General features: G+C 47.4%; 1 protein-coding gene across 1 annotated transcript in view; it reads left to right on the top strand.

Moving 5' to 3' along the window:
- Positions 1-20,301, top strand: part of KIF3C (kinesin family member 3C) — a 52,527-nt gene extending 32,226 nt beyond the window's left edge. The window contains exons 6-8 of the mRNA XM_030799913.1: positions 16,832-16,940; positions 17,416-17,588; positions 17,822-20,301. Coding sequence (XP_030655773.1) covers positions 16,832-16,940; positions 17,416-17,588; positions 17,822-17,915 — 376 coding nt within the window. The 3' untranslated portion in view covers positions 17,916-20,301. The remainder of the gene's footprint in view (positions 1-16,831; positions 16,941-17,415; positions 17,589-17,821) is intronic.
- Positions 20,302-23,545: the final 3,244 nt, after the last annotated feature.

Raw genomic sequence — 23,545 nt, 5'->3', positions numbered from 1 at the left:
AGAATCACTTGAACCCAGGAGGCGGAGGTTGCAGTGAAACTTGCTCTTTCGCCCAGGCTGGAGTGCAATGGTGTGATCTTGGCTCACTGCAACCTCTGCTTCCTGGGTTCAAACGATTCTCGAGCCTCAGCCCCCAGTAGCTGGGATTGCAGGTGTGTGCTACCACTCCCGGCTAATTTTTGGTATTTTTACAACCTCCACCTCCCGAGTTCAACAGGGTTTCACCATGTTGGCCAGGCTGGTCTCGAACTCTTGAGCTCAAGTGATCCACCTGCCTCAGCCTCCCAAAATGCTGGAATTATAGGCATGAGCCACTACACCAGTCCTTAGAAAAGTTCTTGAGTTTGAAGTTTGCAGGTGAAGGAATTTCTTTACATTGGATGTAGTAGTGCCAACAATGTGCTCAGCTAGTTGTGGGATGGGAGAGGCTTTGAGAAGGTGTGCATTAACTTTTGTTGTTGTTGTTTGAGACAGGGTCTCACTCTGTCACCCAGGCTGGAGTGCAGTGGTGTAATCACAGCTCAGTGCAACCTCAGCCTCCCCGGGCTCATGTGATCCTCCTCCCAGCTAATTTTTTTTCTTTTTTTGGTATTTTTTGTAGAGACAGGGTTTTGCCATGTTACCCAGGCTGATCTCAAACTCCTGGGCTGAAGCGATCTGCCTGCCTTGTCCTCTCAAAGTTCTAGGATTACAGGCGTGAGCCACTGCGCCTGGCCACATCAGCTTTTTATTTTGAAAACAAGAATTGCAAGAATAGTATAAAGAATTCTCATATACCCTTCACCAGATTATTAACATTTTGCCATATCTTGCTTTAACTTTCCCCCAACCATTTGAGGTTAAGTTGCAGACATTTTGACCTTTTACCTGTACTTCCGAAGAGTGAGAACATTCGTGTTCCACAGTGCAATGATCAAATTCAGGAAATTTTGTATTGCCACAATATTATTATATAGGCAATATTAAATATTTGCCAACGTCCTTTATGATGATTTCCCTCCCTCCCACCTGCAATCATGCATTTCATTTAATTGTCATGACCCTTTGGTCTCCTTTAATGTGGAACTGAGAAGGGATTTTGACTTGAGTTTAGCAATTTCTTGCTTCAGAGGAATTTATTCATTTCTCAAAACACTCTGCAATTTTGACTTGACTGCCTCAAGCACATGATCCAGACTCAAAGCATGGCGGGTGCTTTACCTGAAGTTAGAATGAGCTTTCTGCGTAATGATTATGAATTTCCTCCCCTCCCTCCCTCCCTTCCTTCATTCCTTCCCTTTTTCTTTCCCTTCCTTCCTTCCTTCCTTCCTTCCTTCCTTCCTTCCTTCCTTCCTTCCTTTCTCTTTCTCTTTCTCTCTCTCTTTCTCTTTCTTCCTTTCTTTATTTTCTTCCTTACTTCCTTGCTTGCTTTCTTGCTTTCTTTTTTCTTGAGTTGAGATCTCACTCTGTCACCCAGGCTGGAGTATATAACTCACTGCAGCTTCGGGCTCCTGGGCTCAAGTGATCCTCCTGCCTCAGCCTCCTGAGTAGCTGGGGCCACAGGCATGCACCACCACACCAGCTAAATTTTTTATCTTTTGTAGAGACAGGATCTCACCTTGTTGCCTAGGCTGGTCGTGAAGTCCTGGGCTTAAGCGATCCTCCTCCCACTGCCTCCCAGGGTTGGGATCACAGGCATGAGCCACCCCACCCAGCTTGGACTTCCCCTCCTTATTTATGTTATTTATTTATTTGTATTATTTTTGAGACAGAGTCTAGCTCTGTCTGCACTCAGGCTAGAGTGCAGTGGTGTGATCACAGCTCACTGCAGCCTTGAGCTCCTGGGCTCAAGTGATCCTCCCACTCAGCCTCCCAAGTAGCTTGAACCAGCAGGCAGTCGCCACCATGGCCAGCTCATTCTTTCTTAAATGTTTTTTAAAAGTTTGCTTTCTTCCACCAGGTGTTCATGCCTGTAATCCCAGCTACTCTGGGGGCTGAGGCAGAAAGATTGCTTGAGCCCAGGCTATTGTAAGCTAGGATCATGCCACTGTACTCTAGCCTGGGCGACAGAATGAGACCTCATCTCTAAAAAAATTTTTTTAAATTTACTTTCTTCCTTTTAAGTAACCCTTACTTCAATTGCAAACAATGTCTCCATTATGGAAAATTTAAATAAACATAGAAAGAATGAAAATTCCACCTAGCTAGTAGTAGTGTTTACTAACAATTGGATATGAACTTTCCACCATCTTTTCTTTTTTTATACATAAACTTTTCTCCTTTTTGAGAGTTAAAATGGTTTGTATATGCTGAAAAAAACCATTCACAGATTTAAAAAATTAAAATAGCTACCTTAAAACAGCATACTTTATTTTATTTTATTTTTTTGAGACGGAGTCTTGCTCTGTCACCCAGGCTGGAGTGCAGTGGCACAATCTCGGCTCACTGCAAGCTCCGCCTCCCGGGTTCACGCCATTCTCCTGCCTCAGCCTCTCCGAGTAGCTGGGACTACAGGCGCCCGCCACCACGCCCGGCTAATTTTTTTGTATTTAGTACAGATGGGGTTTCACCGTGGTCTCGATCTCCTGACCTCGTGATCTGCCTGCCTCGGCCTCCCAAAGTGCTGGGATTACAAGCGTGAGCCACCGTGCCCAGCAACAGCATACTTTAATTAATTTTTACAGTAATACCTATAATAACTTTTTTTTTTTTGAGACAGAGTCTCGCTCTGTCACCCAGGCTGGAGTGCAGTGGTGGTATCTCGGCTCACTGCAAGCTCCGCCTCCTGGGTTCAAGCCATTCTCCTGCCTCAGCCTCCTGAGTAGCTGTCCACTTTGCTATGTCTGATGACTGCAATTTGCAGTATTTAATATTTACTTCAGAACTTTAAAAAATACAAAAATAGAAAAGGCAAGTAAAAAATGGTTCTAGGATTTTTTTTTTTTTTAGATGGAATTTTGCTCTTGTTGCCCATGCTAAAGTGCAATGGCGTGATCTTGGCTCACCCCTACCTCTGCCTCCCAGGTTCAAGCGATTCTCTTGCCTCAGCCTCCCAAGTAGCTGGGATTACAGGCATGTGCCACCATGCCTGGCTAATTTTGTAATTTTAGTAGAGACAGGGTTTCTCCATGTTGGCCAGGCTGGTCTCGAACTCCCGACCTCAGGTGATCTGCCCACCTCAGCCTCCCAAAGTGCTAGTATTACAGGCGTGAGCCACCACGCCTGGCCAGTTCTAGGATTTTTTATATGAAACAAGTCTGTAAAATTACTCTTTTTAAAGCCAAGATGGTTAGAATAAAGTAAAAACAATTCCACGGTAATTGAAATCCCAGTTGTGATTCTAACTTAGCAGAGAGAGCCTGGTGGGGCACAGTAGGGGGCAGGGAGCTGCTGGCCTGGATCTCTGAGGTCATCTGCCCCATGTCCCTCATTTCACCATGGAAGGTTGAGGGCAGGGAGGTCCTTGAACAAGGCAGCTTTCCTCATTTCAGGAACCATGGGGTCTGAGGCTGCAGCTGTGAAACAAACTTCTCCACTCCCCAGAGAAAAGGTCCTTTCTTCAGCATTGGATCCCACCACTTGCCACATCACTTAATTAGGGCTAAAAAACAAACAGAAAAGTTATTTCTCTCCAAAGCATATTTAACTAATCAGGGCGTTGTTCCATTTGTTCAACTCGAGCGTGGAATATTTTGCTTTATTTCGGCCTGTGGTATTCTGGGGATGAGAACACTAACAGCTGCTCAAAGTGAGAGGAAAAAGACTGTTTGTAAGAAATTACCTAAAGTCACGCTGTCCCATTAGAAAGCTTCTGTTCGAAAAACATTCTCCCTCCGCCTACTCCAGCTCTAAGCATCCACCCCACCCTCTGACTGGTGCCTCTCTCTCAAATAAGGAGGTGTCAGGCAACTCTTGAGAAGTATCCCTAATCAACTTATTTTGGAAGTTTAGCCCTTTCTTTTTTTTCTCTACCATCTCCATGTAGCCATTAGTGGATATAAAATAATATAAGGTGAGGTGCCTTCCACAGTCATAATCTTGTATAATATTAAAGTTACTTTAAAAAACATTTTTGCACTGGCGCGCTGGCTCACGCCTGTAATCCCAGCACTTTGGAAGGCCAAGGCGGGCAGATCACCTGATGTCGGGAGTTCGAGACCAGCCTGACCAATATGGAGAAACTCCGTCTCTACTAAAAACACTAAATTAGCCAGGTGTGGTGGCACATGCCTGTAATTTCAGCTACTCGGGAGGCTGAGGAAGGAGAATCGCTTGAACCCAGGAGGCAGAGGTTGCAGTGAGGCAAGATCGTGCCATTGCACTCCAGCCTGGGCAACAAGAGTGAAACTCCATCTCAAAAAAGATTTTTTTTTTTGCAACTAGGTCTAGCAATAAATATTTTACAAGTACAACCTTTAATTTTTAGTTTCTCATAATAGACTGTCGCCTAGGCTGGAGTGCAATGGCGTGATCTCAGCTCACTGCAACCTCTGCCTCCCAGGCTCAAACGATTCTCCTGCCTCAGCCTCCCGAGTAGCTGGGATTATAGGCATGAGCCAACATGCCCAGCTAATTTTTGTATTTTTAGTAGAGACAGGGTTTCTCCATGTTGGCCAGGCTGGTCTCGAACTCCTGACCACAGGTGATCTGCCTGTCTCGGCCTCCCAAAGTCCTGGGATTATAGGCATGAGCCACTGTGCCCAACCTAGATTTTAAATTTTTATTTAATTTTTATCTATTTTTTTGAGACAGGGTCTCACTCTGTCACCCAAGCTAGAGTGCAATGGCATCATCTTGGCTCACTGAAGCCTCTGCCTCCCAGGCTCAAGCAATCCTCCCACCTCAGCCCCCTGAGTAGCTGGGACCACTGGTACATGCCACCAGACCCAGTTAATTTAATTTTTTGAGACAAGGTCTCACTCTGTTGCCCAGACTAGAGTGCAGTGGCACAATCTTGGCTCACCTTCTTGGCTCAAGTGATCCTCCCACCTCAGCCTCCTGGGTAGCTGGGACCTCAGGCTTGTGCCACCATGCCTGACTAATTTTTTATTTATTTTAGAGATGAGGTCTCACTACATTGCCCAGGCTGGTCTTGAACTCCTGGACTCAAGTGATGCCCCCATCTCAGCCTCCCAAAGTATTGAGATTACAGGCGTGAGCCACCACACCTGGCCTAGACTTTATTTTTAATTGTGTTTAGGTAAAATTGTCTTCTTCTTTTTTTTTTTAAATAGAGACAGGGTTTCACTATGTTGCCCAGGCTGGTCTCAAACTCCTGACGTCAAGTAGTTCACCCACCTCAGCCTGGGATTACAGGTGTGAGTCAGCCCCACAAAATTGTCTTCTAAAGGGTTATATATGTGACAGTATCCATACCCTGTGGTATATGGTACACAGAATGCCATTGTAACTTTAGCCCTTTGACCTTTGTAACCCCAGCCACCCTAGATTCTTTTCTTTCTTTTTTTGAGACAGGGTCTCACTCTGTTGCCCAGGCTGGAGTGCAGTGGCACAATCATGGCTCACTACAGCCTTGACCTTCTGGGCTCAAGTGATCCTCCTTCTTCAACTTCCTGAGTAGCTTAGACCACAGCACAGACATGGACCAGCATACCCAGCTAATTTGTTTTCATTTTTAGTAGAGATGGGGGTCTCACTATGTTGCATAGGCTGGTCTTGAACTCCTGAGCTCAAGTGAACTCCTCCCAAAGTGCTGGGTTACAAGCGTGAGCCACTGTGCCCAGCCCCTAGATTCTTTTTAAAGGCATCATGGTGCAGTAGAGACAGACTAGACTTTGGAGTTAGAACATTCTGAATTTGGCCGGGTATAGTGGCCCACGCCTGTAATCCCAGCACTTTGGGAGGCTGAGGCGGGCAGATCACTTGCGGTCAGGAGTTTGAGACCAGCCTGGCCAACATGGTGAAACCCCATCTCTACTAAAAATACAAAAACTAGCTGGGTGTGGTAGTGGGTGCCTGTAATCCCAGCTACCCAGAGGCTGAGGTAGGAGGAGAATCGCTTGAACCTGGGAGGTGGGGGTTGCAGTGAGCTGAGATCGCACCACTGCACTCCAGATTGAGCAAGAGAGCAAGACTCAAAAAAAAAAAAAAAAAAAGAACATTCCGAATTCTAGCCCCTGCTCTGCCACTTACTAGTGGCCTTGAGTAAGTTTTTTTTGTTGTTTTTTGTTTGTTTGTTTGTTTTTTGAGATAGAGTCTCACTCTGTCGCCCAGGCTGGAGTGCAGTGGTGTGATCTCAGCTCACTGCAACCCCCCACTCCTGGGTTCAAGCGATTCTCCTGCCTCAGCCTCCAGAGTAGCTGGGATTACAGGCATACACCACCATGCCTGGCTAATTTTTGTATTTTTAGTAGAGATGGGGTTTCAACATGTTGGCCAGGCTGGTCTCAAACCCCTGACCTCAGGTTATCCGCCTACCTCGGTCTCCTAAAATGCTAGGATTACAGGCGTGAGCCACCACGCGCCTGGCCTTAAGTTTTTTTAACCTCTCTGAACCCAAATTTCTTCATCTGTAAAGTGGGGATAACAATATGTACCTTGCAGGACTGTCAAGGTTGAAATGAAATAATGTAAGGTTCCAGGCCTGTGCCTGGTACAGAGGAGATGATCAATGAAGAGTTGCACTCATACTGATAAGCCAATATTCTAATTATGGGGCCTCTGGAGAAACTGGCCTGCCTCTATCCCTTAGAAGTGCCCTACGAGGGCAGTTTGACTTTATGTTTTTGTTTTAGATGTTGATTTTTTGTTAAACTGCCTCTGGGTTTATTTATTGATTGATTTTCTTTTTTTTTTTTTTTTTTGAGACAGAGTTTCACTCTGTCACCCAGGCTGGAGTACAGTGGCATGATCTCGGCTCACTGCAACCTCCACCTCACAGGTTCAAGCGATTCTTGTGCCTCAGCCTCCTGAGTAGCTGGGATTATAGGGGTGCACCGCCATGCCCAGCTAATTTTTGTATTTTAGTAGAGGTGGGGTTTCAATGTAGGCCAGGCTGGTCTTGAACTCCTGACCTCAGGTAATCCATCTGCCTGGGCCTCCCAAAAGTGCTGGGCTTACAGGTGTAAGCCACCTCACCCAGGCTCTGCCTCTGGGTTTAAAGAGAGAGTGTTTCTTGCTATAAATAGAATCAGGAAAGAAAGTTAAACTGGTTTTGTCACAGAGGCAAAGTTCACCTCAGTAAGAACATTCCTAGCTCTGCGTTGAGTCCCTGGATTTCTTCACAGACCTGTGAGAATTGAAGATGGTGTGAAGCAGGGAGCAGCTGCAGCTTCCCAGGCAGGTCGGGGACAGCACGGAGGGGAAATGGGAAGGCTGAGAGTTCAGACAAGCAGGGCAGTGGAACAAGGTGGACAGATGCCAGGACAAAGCAGCCAGATCGAAGAGGAAAGCCCGATTGTCAGTGTTGAATGCACAGGAAGGAACTAGAAGGAAACACACCCGATGATGTTGGATGCCTGCTTTCAGAAAAAGAGGGGGAGGCCAGCCGTGCTGGCTCACACCTGTAATCCCAGCACTTTGGGAGGCCAAGGCAGGTGGATCACTTCAGGCCAGGAGTTCAAGACCAGCCTGGCCAACATGGCAAAACCCCGTCTCTACTAAAAATACAAAAATTAGCCAGGTATGGTGGCTCTTACCTGTAATCCTAGCTACTTGAATCTGGGAGGCAGAGGTTGCAGTGTGCCAAGATCTTGCCACAGCACTCCAGCCTGAGTGACAGAGTGAGGAAGGGAAGGAGAGAGGGAAAGCAGGAAGGAAGGAGAGGAAGGAGAGGGGAAAGGAAGTGATCAAACAGCCAGGAAAGAGAATAGCGTCAACCCCTGAGATGGAGCTGAGAGATGACTTTTTAATATTAAAGGAGAAAAAATGATAGTAAGCCAATTACGGAGGGAGGGTCCTAGGAGAACGCATCAAATGTACTGCACGCAGGATAACTGTGGTTGTGGGGCCCTGCTGGGAGGGGTGCTTAAAGGGAGGGGTGCATAAATGCAGACCCAGGCCTCAGCTCTGGGCTGCCAAAACCTGCTTCCTACAGAGGATCAATCATGGAAAGTAGGCCTGGGGCAGAAGAGGGAGCCGATGGGAAGGTCGGTGCCCCAGTTACAGACTCCCTTCCCCCAGCCCTTCTCTCCCACATGCCACCCAGAATAGCCCTGGCATCTTTATTGGGTCAGGCTGCCAATTTGCGCTGATCCTCTGCTCACCCAGCCCTGTCCCTCTGTCCTGTTCCCAGTGCCTGAGCTTTCAAAGGCACTCACTGGCCCATCTGTTCTGGCCCAGTGTCCTCCTGAGAGATGATTGGGGGAACACCCACCCTGTAGCATAGAATGAGGTGTTGCCCGCTTCAAAAATTTCACAAAATAATTTTTTTTTTTTTTTGAGACTCAGACTCACTCTGTTGTCCAGGCTGAAATGCAGTGGCACGGTCTCAGCTCACCGAAACCTCCACCTCCCAGGTTCAAGCAATTCTCTGAGTAGCCTCCTCAGTAGCTGGGGTTACAGGTGTGTGCCATGCTCAGCTAATTTTTGTATTTTTGGTAGAGAAGGGGTTTTACCAAATTGGCCAGGCTGGTCTTGAACTCCTGACCTCAGGTGATCCACCTGTCTTGTCCTCCTAAAGTGTTGGGATTACAGGTGTGAGCCACTGTGCCTAGCCACAAAATAATAATAATTTTTTTTTTGAGACAGAGTCTCGCTCTGTCACCCAGGCTGGAGTGCAGTGGCATGGTCTTGGTTCACTCAACCTCCGCCTCCCAGGTTGAAGCGATTCTCTCACCTCAGCATCCTGAATAGCTGGGACTACAGGCGCATGCCACCACCCAGCTAATTTTTGTATTTTTAGTAGAGGCAAGGTTTCACCATGTTGGCCAGGCTGGTCTCAAACTCCTGACCTCAGGTTATCCACCTGCCTCCGTGGGATTACAGGTGTGCCATGAGCCACCACTCCTGGCCAATAATAATAATTTTTAAAGGAGTATATGGGAAGGTTCAGATTCCTAGTCTCTCCCTAATTGCATGACCTTGGACACAAGAGGCGCTGCACCTCCCTGAGCCTCAGTCTTCTTTGCTCTATCCACACCTCCGGAGATTGTTAAGTTCAGATGAACTGTGTAGAAGCACGTTGCAAATAAGTTACCGTTTTCCTAATTTTCCCACTCCCCTCTTAGAGGGGATGGCTCTGCATTTCCAGCAGCGTCTGCAGCAGGACTGTCTCCTTGCTGCCACTGCCACTGAGGCTGCCTCTCCTCACGGGCACGCCTCCTGGCATCCTGTAAGCTTAGCTGCAGACCCAGCTGGGGCTTCTGGAGCCTTATCTTTCCTTGTTTTCATCTATAGAGAGGGTCAGCAGGGACCACTGATGGGGTACAGCATCATAAACTAAACCACAAGAAGGTTATTTCCCATCACTGCCAGCTGCAGAAGGCAGCCATTGTTCTGTGGGCCCCTGCACAGCTTGTTCTGCTGTTCAAGGACAGAGTGTCCTAAGCTTTGAGTTACTCAGCCTGTTTCTTCTCCTCTTCCAGCTGTCGCCTTTTGACTTTTATCCTTGCTCATTTTATTTGTATCCCCACTTGAAATTAGCAAGTGGAATTGAAAATAAATCATAATCACAGCTGCCATGTGTTAAGCCCTGTGGCGGGCATACTGTGCTAAGTGCTTGTCTTGTTTAATCTCAGAAATTCTGTATGATAGGGATGATGTATCTGAGGCTTATAGATAGTAAGCCACTTCCCCAAGTGAAAGAGCTTGAAAGGGCAGAGCCAGCATTCAAACCCAGGTCTGCCTTACTCCAAAACCTGTGTTCTTTTATTTTTTAAAGTGGAAGTAGCTTTCTTGTTTTCTTTCCTTTCTTTTTTCTGTTTTTGTTCAGAGTAGTAAAAGTATTTTAATAATCCATCACACTCACCAAATTGCTGAAAGTAAAAAGCACTCAATGAGCTCTCTAGGATGTAGACCAATGGAAACTTTCATAAGTATAACCACTTTGAAAAGCAATTGACAATATCAAGTAAAGCTGAAAATCCACATACCCTGTAACGCAACACTTCCATTCCTGGATCCATACTCCAGGGAAAATGTTAAATATAAGCATGAAAATACCTTTAGAAATGTTCACAGCAGCATTCTTGACAAAACTGGATGGCAGGCATACAGATATATATTTCCTGTAGATGTTTGAACTAATTAATTAGTATAAAGTTATACATATTCATTGTAAAAATTTTTTTCAGATATTGCAGAAAGGCAGAGAGAAAATAAAAATCACCCATAATCACACAATTCAAAGATTACAACTGTCAACATTTTGTTGAATATCTAGACTTTTTCCTAAGCAGACACACACACACGCGTTTCCTTAAAACTGCCCAGGTGTGCTGGCTTATGCCTGTAATCCCAACACTTGGGGGCACTGAGGCTGGGGGATCACTTGAGGCCAGGAGTTCGAGACCAGCCTGGACAGCATAGCGAGACCCCATCTCTACAAAAAATTTAAAAATACAAACAAAAACTTCATCTTTTTATTTGCTCTTTTATTAATATATTGTGGCAGTCTTTCTGCATCTACGTAGAGCCACACACAAATTTTTTTGTTTTGGTTTGGTTTTTTTGTTTTTGTTTTTGTTTTTTGAGACAGAGTCTCACTCTGTCACCCAGGCTGGAGTGTAGTGGTGTGATCTTGGCTCACTGCAACCTCTGCCTCCTGGGTTCAAGCGATTCTGCAGTCTCAGCCTCCCGAGTAGCTGGGACTACAGGTGCGTGCCACCATGCCTGGCTAATTTTTTTTTTTTTTTTTTTTTTTTTAGTAGAGACGGGGTTTCACCATGTTAGCCAGGACGGTCTCAATCTCCTGACCTCATGATCCACCCACCTTGGCCTCCCAAAGTGCTGGGATTACAGGTGTGAGCCAAGCCACTGCACCCGGCCGAGCCACACAAAAATTTTATTGACTACATAAAGTTCCTTCATAGGACTGAATAGTAATGTAACTGGGTCCTAATAATTTAACCAACCCCATTTTGGTTGTTTCTAATTTTTTGCAGTTGTAAATAATGCTTCAGGGCCAGGCACAGTGGCTCACACTTAAAGTCCCAGCACTTTGGGAGGCTGAGGTGGAAGGATAGCTTGAGGCAAGGAGTTCAAGACCAGCCTGGGCAACATAGTGAGACCCTGTCAAAAAATAACAAAATTAGCCAGGTGTGGTGGCACCTGCCTGTAGTCCTATCTACTCAGGAAGCTGAGGCAGGAAGACTATTTGAGCCCAGGAATTTGAGGCTGCAGTGAGCTATGATGTTGCCATCACACTGCAGCTTGGGTGACAGAGCAAGACTCTGTCTATAGAAAAAAAAAAATCTTCAGCAAATACTCCTGCATGTAAATTTTTATCTTTACCTCTGATTATTTGCTTAGTGAAGTTCCTAGGAGGAGAAATTTGGGTCAAAGAATATGCATTTAAAAAAAATTTTTTTTTTGAAACTGAGTCTCACTCTGTTGCCCAGGCTGGAGTGCAGTGGTGTGATCTCAGCTCACTGCAACCTCTGCCTCCCGGGTTCAAGTGATTCTCATGCCTCAGCTTCCCAAGTAGCTGGGACTACAGGTGTGAGCCACCATGCCCGGCTAATTTTTGTATTTTCTGTAGAGACGGGGTTTCACCATGTTGGCTAGGCTGGTCTCGAACTCCTGACCTCAGGTGATCCACCCGCCTCGGCCTCCCAAAGTGCTGGGATTACAGGCATGAGCCCCTGCGCCTGGCCATAAACTTTTTTTTTTTTTTTTTTTAATTAGAGCTGGGATCTTTGCTCTGTAGCCCAGGTTGGAGTGCAGTGGCTATTCATTGGCACAATCATAGCACACTACAGCCTCAGACTCCTGGCCTCAAATGATCCTCCCATCTCAGCCTCCCAAAGTGTGGGGATTACAAGCATGAGTCTCTGAGGCTGGCCTGTTTGTTCATTGTTTAAATAACAGCTCTATTGAGATGTAGTTGACCTATCATAAGTTCACCATTTTAAAGTGTACAATTCAGTGGATTTTTTTTTTTTTAGCTCTACTGCTTAATAATATAATGGATTTTAGTATATTCAGAGTTGTACAACCGTCACCGCTATCTAATTCCAGAACATTTTCTTTCTTTCTTTTTTTTTTTTTTGAGATGGAGTCTCGCTCTTTCCCCCAGGCTGGAGTGCAGTGGTGTGACTCGGCTCACTGCAACCTCTGCCTCCCGGGTTCAAGCAATTCTCCTGCCTCAGCCTCCTGAATAGCTGGAATTACAGGCATGCACCACCACCCCTGGCTAATTTTTGTATTTTTATTAGGGAAAGGGTTTCACCATGTTGGTCACGCTGGTCTCGAACTCCTGACCTCAAATGATCTGCCCGCTTCGGCCTCCCGAAGTGCTGGGTTTATAGGCATGAGCCACCACGCCCAGCCTAATTCCAGAACATTTTCATCACTCCAAAAAGAAACCCTGAACCAATTAGCAGTTACTCCTCATTCTCCCCAAAACCCCTTTCCCCAGACCTAGACAACCGCCAATCTGCTTTCTGTTTCTATGGCTTTACCTATTCCAGATATCTTATATAAATGGAATCACACAATATGTAGTCCATTGTGACTGAGTTCTTTCACTTAGCAAAATGTTTTCAAGGTTCGTCCATGTTGGAACACTCATCAGTACTTCATTCCTTTTTATTGATGAGTAATATTCCGCTCTATGAATATACCACATTTGGTTTATCAACACATCAGTTGGTGGACATTTCGGTAATTTCCACTTTTTGGCTATTATAAATAATGCTGCTATGATCATTTGTGTACAAGTTTTCATATGAATACGTTTTCAATTCTCTTGAGTATATGCCTAGTAGTGGAAGTGCTGGTTTTTATGGTAAGTCTATGTTTAACTTTTTTTTTTTTACATTCTCACTAATGGCGTATGAGGGTTCCAGTTTCTCTACATCCTCACCAACATGTGTTACTGTCCATCTTTAAATTATAGTCATCCTAGTGGATCTGAACTGGTATCCATTGTGGGTTTTTTTTTTTCTTTTAAGACAAGGTCTTACCCTGTCACCCAGGCTGGAGTTCAGTGACGTGATCACGGCTCACTGCAGCCTTGACCTCCCAGGTTCAGGTGATCCTCCCACCTCAGCCTCTCAAGTAGCTGGGATTACAGGTGTGTGCTACCATACCCTGCTAAATTTTTTTTTGTATTTTTTGTAGAGACAGGGTCTTGCTATGTTGCCCAGGCTGTACACAAATTTCTGGGCTCAAGGGATCCACATGACTCAGCCTCCCAAAGTGGTGGGATCACAGGTGTGATCTTCTGAGAAATATCTATTGAGATCCTTTGCCCTTTTTTTTTTTTTTTTTTGAGACGGAGTCTTGCAGAGTCTCACTCTGTCACCCAGGCTAGAGTGCAATGGCGTGATCTCGGCCTACTGCAACCTCTGCCTCCCGGATTCAAGCAATTCTCCTGTCTCAGCCTCCCAAGTAGCTGGAATTACAGGTACACGCTGCCACGCCTGGCTAATTTTTTGTATTTTAGTAGAGATGGGGTTTCACCGTGTTGCCCAGGCTGGTCTCAAACTCCTGAGCTCAGGCAATCCACCTGCCTTGGGCTCCCAAAGCGCTGGGATTACAGGCGTGACCCATGGTGCCTGGCCCTGGAGTTTCAGTTCTGTTTCATTAATCTATATGTTCGTCTTATGCAAGTTCTATAGTACCTTGGTTACTATAGCTTTGTAATAAGTTTTGTTTTGTTTTTGAGATGGAGTCTCACTCTGTCACCCAGGCTGGAGTGCAGTGGCCAGATCTCAGCTTACTGCAACCTCTGCCTCCCAGGTTCAAGCAATTCTCCTGCCTCAGCCTCCCAAGTAGCTGGGACTACAGGCGTGTGCCACCACGCCCAGCTAATTTTTGTATTTTTAGTAGAGACAGGGTTTCACCATGTTGGCCAAGCTGGTCTCAACCTCCTGACCTCAGGTGATCCACCTGCCTCGGTCTCCCAAGGTGCTGGGATTACAGGCATGAGCCACCACACCTGGCGCTTTGTAATAAGTTTTGAAACTGAGAAATGTGAGGCTTCTAACTTTGTTCCTTTTCATTTCAAGCCTGAGTTTTTAACCATTTTATTATGCTAACTCCTATGAAGAAAAATAGGCTGGGTGGAGTGGCTCATGCCTATAATCCCAGTACTTTGGGAGGCCAAGGCAGGAGGATTACCTGAGGTCAGGAGTTTGAGACCAGCCTAGCCAAGACGGTGAAACCCCCCATCTCTACTAAAAATTAAAAATTACCGGCCAGGCGCAGTGGCCTATGTCTGTAATCCCAGCACTTTGGGAGGCTGAGGTGGGCGGATCACGAGGTCAGGAGATCGAGACCATCCTGGCCAACATGGTGAAACCCCGTCTCTACTAAAAATACAAAAATTAGCTGCATGTGGTGGCACGCGCCTGTAATACCAGCTATTCGGGAGGCTGAGGCAGGAGAATCACTTGAACCAGGGGGTTGGAAGTTGCAGTGAGCCGAGATTGTGCCACAGCACTCCAGCCTGGTGACAGAGCGTGAGACTCTGTTTCCAAAAAAAAAAAAAAAAACCACAATGAAGGCTGGGTAACAGTGAGACTCTGACTCAAAAAAAAAAAAAAAAAAAAAACCAGCCAGGTACAGTGATTCACGTCTGTAATCCCAGTACTTTGGGAGGCCAAGGCAGGGAGATCACTTGAGGTCAGGAGTTCAAGACCAGCCAACATGGTGAAACCCTGTCCTCTACTAAAAATACAAAAATTAGCAGGATGTGGTGGTGTTCGCCTGTAATCTCAGCTGCTCAGGAGGCTGAGGCACAAGAATCGCTTGAACTCAGGAGGCAGAGGTTGCAGTGAACTGAGATGGCACCACTGCACTCCAGCCTGGGTGACAGAGCAAGACTTTGTCTGAAAAAAAAAAAGTATATAAAGCTACAAGCTAAAGTGAGACTGGATTTCATTTCAGCCTTCAATCCTACTTCAGTCCTTTCTACTGCAGAAACAATTTAAAGCAACAGGAGTGAAGAAATATTGATATGTACCTCTTTGTGTTACACAGTAGTCTCCACTTATCCATGGGGGATACTTTTTTGTTTTGTTTTTTGTTTGTTTGTTTGTTTGTTTTTTCAGACGGAGTCTCGCTCTGTCACCCAGGCTGGAGTGCAGTGGCGCGATCTCGGCTCACTGCAAGCTCCACCTTCGGGGTTCACGCCATTCTCCTGCCTCAGCCTCTCCGAGTAGCTGGGACTACAGGCGCCCGCCACCACGCCCGGCTAATTTTTTGTATTTTTAGTAGAGACGGGGTTTCACCGTGGTCTCGATCTCCTGACCTCGTGATCTGCCCGCCTCGGCCTCCCAAAGTGCTGGGATTACAAGCGTGAGCCACTGCGCCCAGCCTGTTTGTTTGTTTTTGAGACGGAGTTTTGCTCTTGTTGCCCAGGCTGGAGTGCAATGGCGCGATCTTGGCTCACCACAACCTCCGCCTCCCAGGTTCAAGCAATTCTCCTGCCTCACTCACCTGAGTAGATGGGATTACAGGCATGCACCACCACGCCCGGCTAATTTTTTGTATTTTTAGTAGAGATGGGGTGTCTTCATGTTGGTCAGGCTGGTCTCGAACTCCTGACCTCAGGTGATATACCCGTCTCGGCCTCCCAAAGTGCTGGGATTACAGGTGTGAGCCACCACACCTGGCAGGGGATATGTTTTAAGACCTCTAGTGGATGCCTGAAACTGCAGATAGTACCAAACCCTATATATGCTATGAGGTTTATTTTAAATTTTATCAATTTTTTAAAATTGTTGTGGGTACATAGTAGGTGTGTATGTTTATGGGGTACATGAGATGTATAAGACAAAACAATTATAACAATATACTCTAATAAGGCCGGGTGCAGTGGCTCATGCCTATAATCTCAGATCTTTGGGAGGCCAAGGCAGGAAGATCACTTGAGGTCAGGAGTTCGAGACCAGCTTGGCCAACGTGGTAAAACCCCGTCTCTACTAAAAATACAAAAATTAGCCGGGTGTTAGGCCAGGCGCAGTGGCTCACACCTGTAATTCCAGTACATTAGGAGGCTGAGGTGGGTGGATCACCTGAGGTCGGGAGTTCGAGACCAGCCTGACCAACATGGAGAAACCCCGTCTCTACTAAAAATACAAAAAATCAGCCAGGCGTGGTGCCACATGCCTATAATCCGAGCTACTCGGGAGGCTGAGACAGAAGAATCACTTGAACCCGGGAGGCAGAGGTTGTGGTGAGCCAAGATCATGCCATTGCACTCCAGCCTGGGCAATAAGAGCAAAACTTCGTCTCAAAAAAAAGAAAAAATAAAGTAAAATTAGCCAGGTGTGGTGGTGCACGCCTGTAATCCCAGCTACTCGGGAGGCTGATGCAGGAGAATTGCTTGAACCTGGGAGGTGGAGGCTGCAGCGAGCTGAGATTGTGCCACTGCACTCCAGCCTGGGTGACAGAGTGAGACTCCATCTCAAAACAACAACAAAAACACAATATACTCTAATAGAAGTGATGCAGGTGTGGTGTCTGTCTCTCGAAACATCTGATTGTACTGTACTTGCCTATTTTCAGACCACAGTAACTGAAGCTGTGGAAAGCGAAACCACGGATGAGGGGGACAACTGCACTAGCTTCAGTTGTCAAGCTGTATTAGAGCAAGGAGAAGAAAATTCCAGAACTTGCATTCTGCAGGGCCTCCTGGCTACCTGAATGATATTTAGGTCCTCATGATGTCATTTGCTGTTCATGTTCCACAGAAATCCTTTCTAATATAGCCTCTTCCCTACAGCAATAACAGCCAGATGAAGAAGCGGCCAACATCTGCAGTGGGCTACAAGAGGCCTATCAGCCAGTATGCTCGGGTTGCCATGGCAATGGGGTCCCACCCCAGGTACAGGGTAAGAAGCGGAGAGGGAAGAAAGAGCCTATGGGAGGGAGGCCGGGCGAGGTGGCTCACACCTGTAATCCCAGCACTGTGGGAGGCCGAGGCGGGTGGATCACCTGAGGTCAGGAGTTCGAGACCAGCCTGGTCAACATGGTGAATCCCCAGCTCTACTGAAAATAAAAAAATTAGCCGGGCGTGGTGATGGGTGCCTATAGTCCCAGCTACTTGGGAGGCTGAGGCAGGAGAATTGCTTGAACCTGGGAGGCGGAGGTTGCAGTGAGCCGAGATTGCGCCACTGTACTCCAGCCTGGGCGACAGAGCGAGACTCCGTCTCGGAAGAAAAAAAAAAGAGCCTATGGGAGGGGATGCTCACAGCCTCTGCTTCCCCTAACCACCTCATCAGCCCTGCTACACCCAAGACTGGCTGAGTCCCTAGAAGGCACAGCGACCGGGCACTGCTCAAGCCTGGCATCGTATTCCCACCACAGGCTGAAAACATAATGTTTCTGGAGTTGGACGTGTCCCCTCCAGCTGTCTTTGAGATGGAATTCTCTCACGACCAAGAACAAGACCCTCGTGCGCTACACATGGAGAGGCTCATGCGGTTGGACAGCTTTCTGGAAAGACCTTCCACGTCTAAAGTCCGAAAGTCCAGATCCTGGTCAGTACCTCCATGGTCCAAGGCAGCACTGGACCCAGGAGGCAGGGGAACTGCAGGGGCTGGGGGATGCTAAAGAGGGTTTTGCTGGTGCCCAAAGGGCAGGAAGGGCAAGGGGTGACTGGGGATGTCGGAGGGCTTCCTGCAGCAACAGGATGGGGCAAAGGAGAGGACTCACTTTCCTGTCTCCTGCATTTCCCTAACCTCCTCTTTCGCCTGCCTCATCTCCCCTGCAGGTGCCAGAGTCCTCAGCGGCCTCCACCTTCCACCACACATGCCTCCCTGGCCTCTGCTTCTCTGCGCCCTGCAACAGTGGCGGACCATGAGTGACAACCATCACGTCAGGCTGCCCATCCAATAGACTCCTGGGATGGGGCAGCCAACCCTGGCTCATCTCATCTGCCGCTTGGTGCGTGTGCGTGTGCGTGCATGTGCGTGTGCGTGTGTGCAGGGGTGAGAATCTGGCAGACGGTGCCTCTGCCTGCTCTTCTTCGCCTCCTTTATTTAATTCATGTTATTTATTCGCGGAGCTCAGTTCGTGTTGGGGAGATGCCCTCGCCTGAGCCGTCTGGGCCTACCGTGGTCACTGCATAGCCTCTTTTTCTTCTGACTTGAGAGCTCCCCCAGTCAGATCTCAGGCTTGTCCCCCTGTCAGCTGCCTCCAGAAGGGAAGGTAGCCAGTGCCTGAGAAGACAGTCCCTTTTCTACCCACCGCACTGCATAACCTCCATCTTCTCCCACACTGATGGCGAGCAGCCCCTGAGCACTTTCTGGGACTAGGAGACTGCTTGGTGTTCCCTGAGGACAAGAGACATCCTCACAGTGTTGGGCATCTGCTCCCTGTGGACACAGCCCCACTCTCCACTTTCTGAGCCTCAGACAACCTCATTCAGCCTATTGGGCTCCTTTTCAAGGACATTAATAACCTCACCAACATAGCTCATGCCCTTCAGCTTTGACAAGAACTCACGGCTTCCCAAACTCTGCTTCCTGTCCACCTTGGATGGGAACTGTGGACCAACTAGTTACCATCACCTTGGAACCTGCAGGAAATGGAACAGCAATTGAGACAACTTGAACAGTCATCAACGGAAGTCCCTCCACCAGATCCCTTTGTTTCTGTCCCCTCCAAGGGGTCATTTTGGTCGACAGGCCCTCAAGGCAACTCCCAATTTTCAAGAGGCTGCTCCTGCCTGCTTTGATCATTTCTCCCTGCAGCTGCCTAGACCCCGTTCACAGTGGGAGGAGTCATTGTCATTCTACCCCTGGCTAAATGAAGATATTAACATCTATTGCTTTTTCCCTTCATCTGTCACAGGAAACAGAAGCCCAGGCACAATCTTTTCCAGCTTTGCCTGTTACCCCTGTTTCTGAATCGCATCTTTAAGGTGTTATTTTGTTAAAAATAGATCCTTTATTCACTAGTTACGCAAATTGGTTCCTAGGGGGATAATCTTTACTTTCCTTTGTCATGGCCCAAAATGTCTCCAGGTATCTCGAGTGATAAGTAAATTTCTACAAAAAAAAAAAAATGGGTAATGTTCATTGACTGGCTTTTTAAGTGTATATTTTGGTGGAGGGGTGAAGAGGTAATAATGAAAGCAAGCAAGTGAATTAGGATTTCAAAGTGCCCTAATAGTGCGAGTCTCCAGTTCCTAGAATATGAAGAGTGCTGTTGTTGGGGTGAAACCGTGAGACTGACCGATCTGCCTGAAATGGGGGGTGTGGGAGATGGTGGCGGGGGTTATTATCTTTCCTTCAGGAAATGAACCCTTCTTACATCGTTCAAGTTCTGCTCTGAGGATCAAGCTTGGGTCTGATTTAACTCAGCGACACTGTCATTTCTGCTTCATTACTGGACTAGAGGGTTGAGCCACCCAGTTGCCATTTGCTCCTGTCCTTCCAGGAAATCACAATTTTCATCAGAGCCCAAGAGATTATTTGAGACTCAGGATTCAGATCAGAGGTTCAACTGTGGCTGGGACAGGAGTTGTGTGTAGAAATTCACCAGGTGGCCTGAGCGCAGGGGGACCTCCAGGGCTGCGTTGAGCAGCCTCTCCCACTGACCTCTTTCTCGTTTGTGGACGAAGCAGCACGTATCACCCCATTCATCACTTGGACACATCGCCTTTGCATTGTCTTGTCACTCCTGCCTCACAGTCTTATAGCACAATATACCCAAATCAGCACCCCCAGTCCGAGGGCTGGGCCCAAGGTATGGTCGGAGGAGGAGCTCCTGCCTGCAGTTTTGTGTACGTGTGTATGTGTGTGCGTGTTTGTGTGCGTGTTTACCTCCACAGGGGACACTCTACACTCAGCGTAAGATCTGCTGGGAACAGGGCCACCAGGGGTGGCTGGATCTCAGTCTCTCTGTCTCTCTTTCTCTCCTTTTCCTTTTGGTGTATCAAATATTTGATTGACAAAGTAAGGGCCTTGATTAGGACCAAATTCTCGTGTGTTGCTATGGTCTTTATTTAGGACAACAGTTAACAATGCAGTGGCCCATTCTTGTCACTCTACACATATGACTATACGGGACATATGTAATATATAAATATATATATATAAAACATTCCCCTCTGTCCCCTTGGCTTAGGATGGAGGCCTCTCTGTTGAGCTGAAATGCACCTGCAGCTGGGTGCTGCCAGCAGCTTGCAGGCCCCAGCCCTGTTCCAATCAACACAGTTGACAATAAAGGAATGAGTATCGTCACGGAGTTGACTGCCTTACTTCTCTTCCCTTTGTTTCTTCCTACTTTTACTCCCTCCCTTTTTCATATTCTCCTTTCTCTCTCTTCCTTGTTTTTCCATCAGGGGCTCAAGAGTATATCAGCCAGACGTGGTGGCTCACGCATGTAATCCCAGCACTTTGGGAGGCCCAGGTGGGCAGATCTCCTGAGGTCAGGAGTTTGAGACCACCCTGGCCAACATGGTGAAACCCCATCTCTACTAAATATACAAAAATTAGCCTGGTGTGGTGGCACACACCTGTAATCTCAGCTACTCTGGAGGCTGAGTTAGGAGAAGAGCATATGGATTCCAGCTGCAGTTATCAGCACTTTGAAAAGAACTGGTTGCTTAATAAATGGAGATCTGTTTGCCCAATAGGGCTGGGGAGCAGGTCCCAGGCACTAGTCGGAAGTCTGTGCCGGGGCTATGGCAGCAGCTGTTTGTGTTCTAGGCTGATTGTCCCCATCCAGTTAATTCTGAGCGACTAGCAGATTTCAGAACTGCCTCGGTGGTGTCCAGATTAGCTGTCACTGTCATACTTCCTGTGCCCTCATTGATCCACCAAAGGGGTTAAAGGAGGAAAGAATGCATGTAAACCACATACATGTGCCTGGCCCCTGGTGGGTGCTGAATTACAGTAACTTGAAAGTCTAGGCTGGGTGCAGTGGCTCATGCCTGTAATCCCAGCACTTTGGGAGACTGAGGCAGTTGGATCCCTGAGGTCAGGAGTTCGAGACCAGCCTGGCCAACAAGGTGAAACTCTGTCTCTACTAAAAATATAAAAATTAGCCAGGCGTGGTGGCGCACGCCTGTAGTCCCAGCTACTCGGGAGGCTGAGGCAGGAGAATCGCTTGAACACAGGAGGCGGAAGTTGCGGTGAGCTGAGATTGTGGCATTGCACTCCAGCCTGGCCAACAGGAGCGAAACTCTGTCTCAGAAAAAAAAAAGAAAAAGAAAAGAAAGACTAGCTTCTCTTATCCTCTCTTCTCAGGACCTATTTTCCCTCCTGCTGGGTTCTAGCCACTAGCTCTCTGTAGTGTGGAGGTCTTACAGGAAATGAAAATTAGTTACTGCTAAAAAACACAAACAAACACAAAGCTTTGAACCCTGACTCCTAGGGGAGCACTGAAGTTTGTCTGCTGCAAAAATCGGGCAGTAAACCAACTATTTTGGCACTGACAGTTTTCTTGGAGGGATGTCCTGTCTCTGTGCCAGGCCCTCGCCCTGATCTCTAACAGGGTTCCAGGGCTGGAGTGGCTCTGCTGCTTCGGGGGCATTTGCTAGGTATTGTGTAAGGTGCTTTACACACACAGACACACACTCACACTCACTCATTTCATTCTCCTAGTGAGAAGATTATGGTGACTGAGAGATGGAAGTAAGCGAAATTAACTAACTGGATAAAGACCCAGTACGTGATGAAGCTGGACTTGCAGGCTCTAGAACCCATGTTTTGCCCTCTTTGCCACACGACTTCTCTAGCCCATGTGTACTTCAGGAAAACTGACAGGCACTATACATGGTTCCCAAGTGGTGACAGCCAGGGACAGAGGACAGAGTGATTTATCTCAATGGGCAAGGTTGGGCATTAGACCAGATCTGCACACCCTTGCCTAGAGGTCCTATTGTAAAACCACCCATTCAGGCCAGGCGCAGTGGTTCACGCCTGTAATCCTGGCACTTTGGGAGACTGAGGCGGGTGGATCACCTGAGGTCAGGAGTTCAAGACCAGACTGACAAACATGGTGAAACCCCATCTCTACTAAAAATATTTTAAAAACTAGCCGGGCACGGTGGTGGGTGCCTGTAATCCCAGCTACTCGGGAGGCTGAGGCAGGAGAATTGCTTGAACCAGAAGACGGAGGTAAAAGTGAGCTGACATGGTGCCACTGCACTCCAGCCTCGGCAACAGAGTGAGACTCCATCTCAAAAAAACAACAACAACACAAAACCGCTCACTCCTCCTTTAGCAGTGGGATCGCCTGTACTGCAGGTGGCTTTCTTGAGCCCCACAGAAACAGCCAGGGGGTAGAAACTCTCCCTTGACCCAGGCCTCTTGGTCTTTTGTTGACAGACAGTTCGTTGATAAGGAAACTGCCATGTTTCACTTCTTCCTCCAAAACTGGACACCTGCTCTCCACAGAGGTACTTCTTTTTGTTCTCAGAACCTAGAGCTGGGGTGTAGAAAACACTACCCTTTGGTCCCCTTGGCTTAGGATGGATGGGGTGAGTGTGAGTTAGAACTCTTGGCCACCACCAAAAAATCATTTAAGCTGGCCTGATCCAGAGGCGTGCTGTGGCACGCAAAGGCAAGGACAGACCCAGGCCTCAGGAATGACCTAGTACCAGGGACTCAAACACCACAAAGACCCTCTCTGTTTCACCACACTTCTTTCTGTGTGGGGTTCGCACTCTGTCCTCAGCTGCTCCAGTTCGTGATGTAGGAAACACATCTGCTAGCAGCTCTCTGGGTACATGATCCAGCCATCCGGAGAGAGTTAGCATCTTGGTCCTAACGCCAAATTTATGGGAATGGGACTCTGATTTAGCAGTTTGGGTCAGGTGGGTGGGAATATGATGTACGAACAAAACCTCCAAGAGTCCCAAGGCTGTAACCATGCAGATGTGGGGGGAGGGATGAGGTGGAAATAAAAGTATTTCTCAAAAGAGATGATGGAAGTAGGAGTGGAGTCGAATGGGCTCTGGGCAGCCAGCACAACAGATGTTCTTTGCCAGTGTGTCCATCACCCAGGAGGATGGCTTTAGAAAATTTTAATCTGAAGCCGGGCATGGTGGCACACGCCTGAAATCCTAGCTACTCGGGAGGCTAAAGGCAGGAGGATCACTTGAGCCCATGAATTCAAGATCAGCCTGGGCAACATAACGAGACACCATCTCAAAAAAGGGAGAGAAAAAGTAAAAAAGAAAGAAAATTTCAACCTGGGCTCATTTTATTACCCCGGCCATTTTTTTTCTTTTTTCTTTTCTTTTCTCATTTTCTTTTTTGAGACAAGAGTCTCGCTCTGTCACCCAGGCTGGAGTTCAGTGGTGCTATCTTGGCTTGCTGCAACCTCCACCTCCCAGGTTCAAGCAATTCTCCTGCCTCAGCCTCCCGAGTAGCTAGGATCACAGGTGCCCACCACCACGCCCAGCTAATTTTTGTATTTTTTCAGTAGAGACAGAGTTTTACCATTTTGGCCCGGCTGGTCTTGAACTCCTGATCTCAGGTGA

The sequence above is a fragment of the Nomascus leucogenys genome, chromosome 19 (assembly GCF_006542625.1).
Source record: "Nomascus leucogenys isolate Asia chromosome 19, Asia_NLE_v1, whole genome shotgun sequence".
Lineage (NCBI taxonomy): Eukaryota > Metazoa > Chordata > Mammalia > Primates > Hylobatidae > Nomascus > Nomascus leucogenys.
Note: the sequence above shows the minus strand (reverse complement) of the source record. Positions and strands in the feature narration are given on the sequence as shown.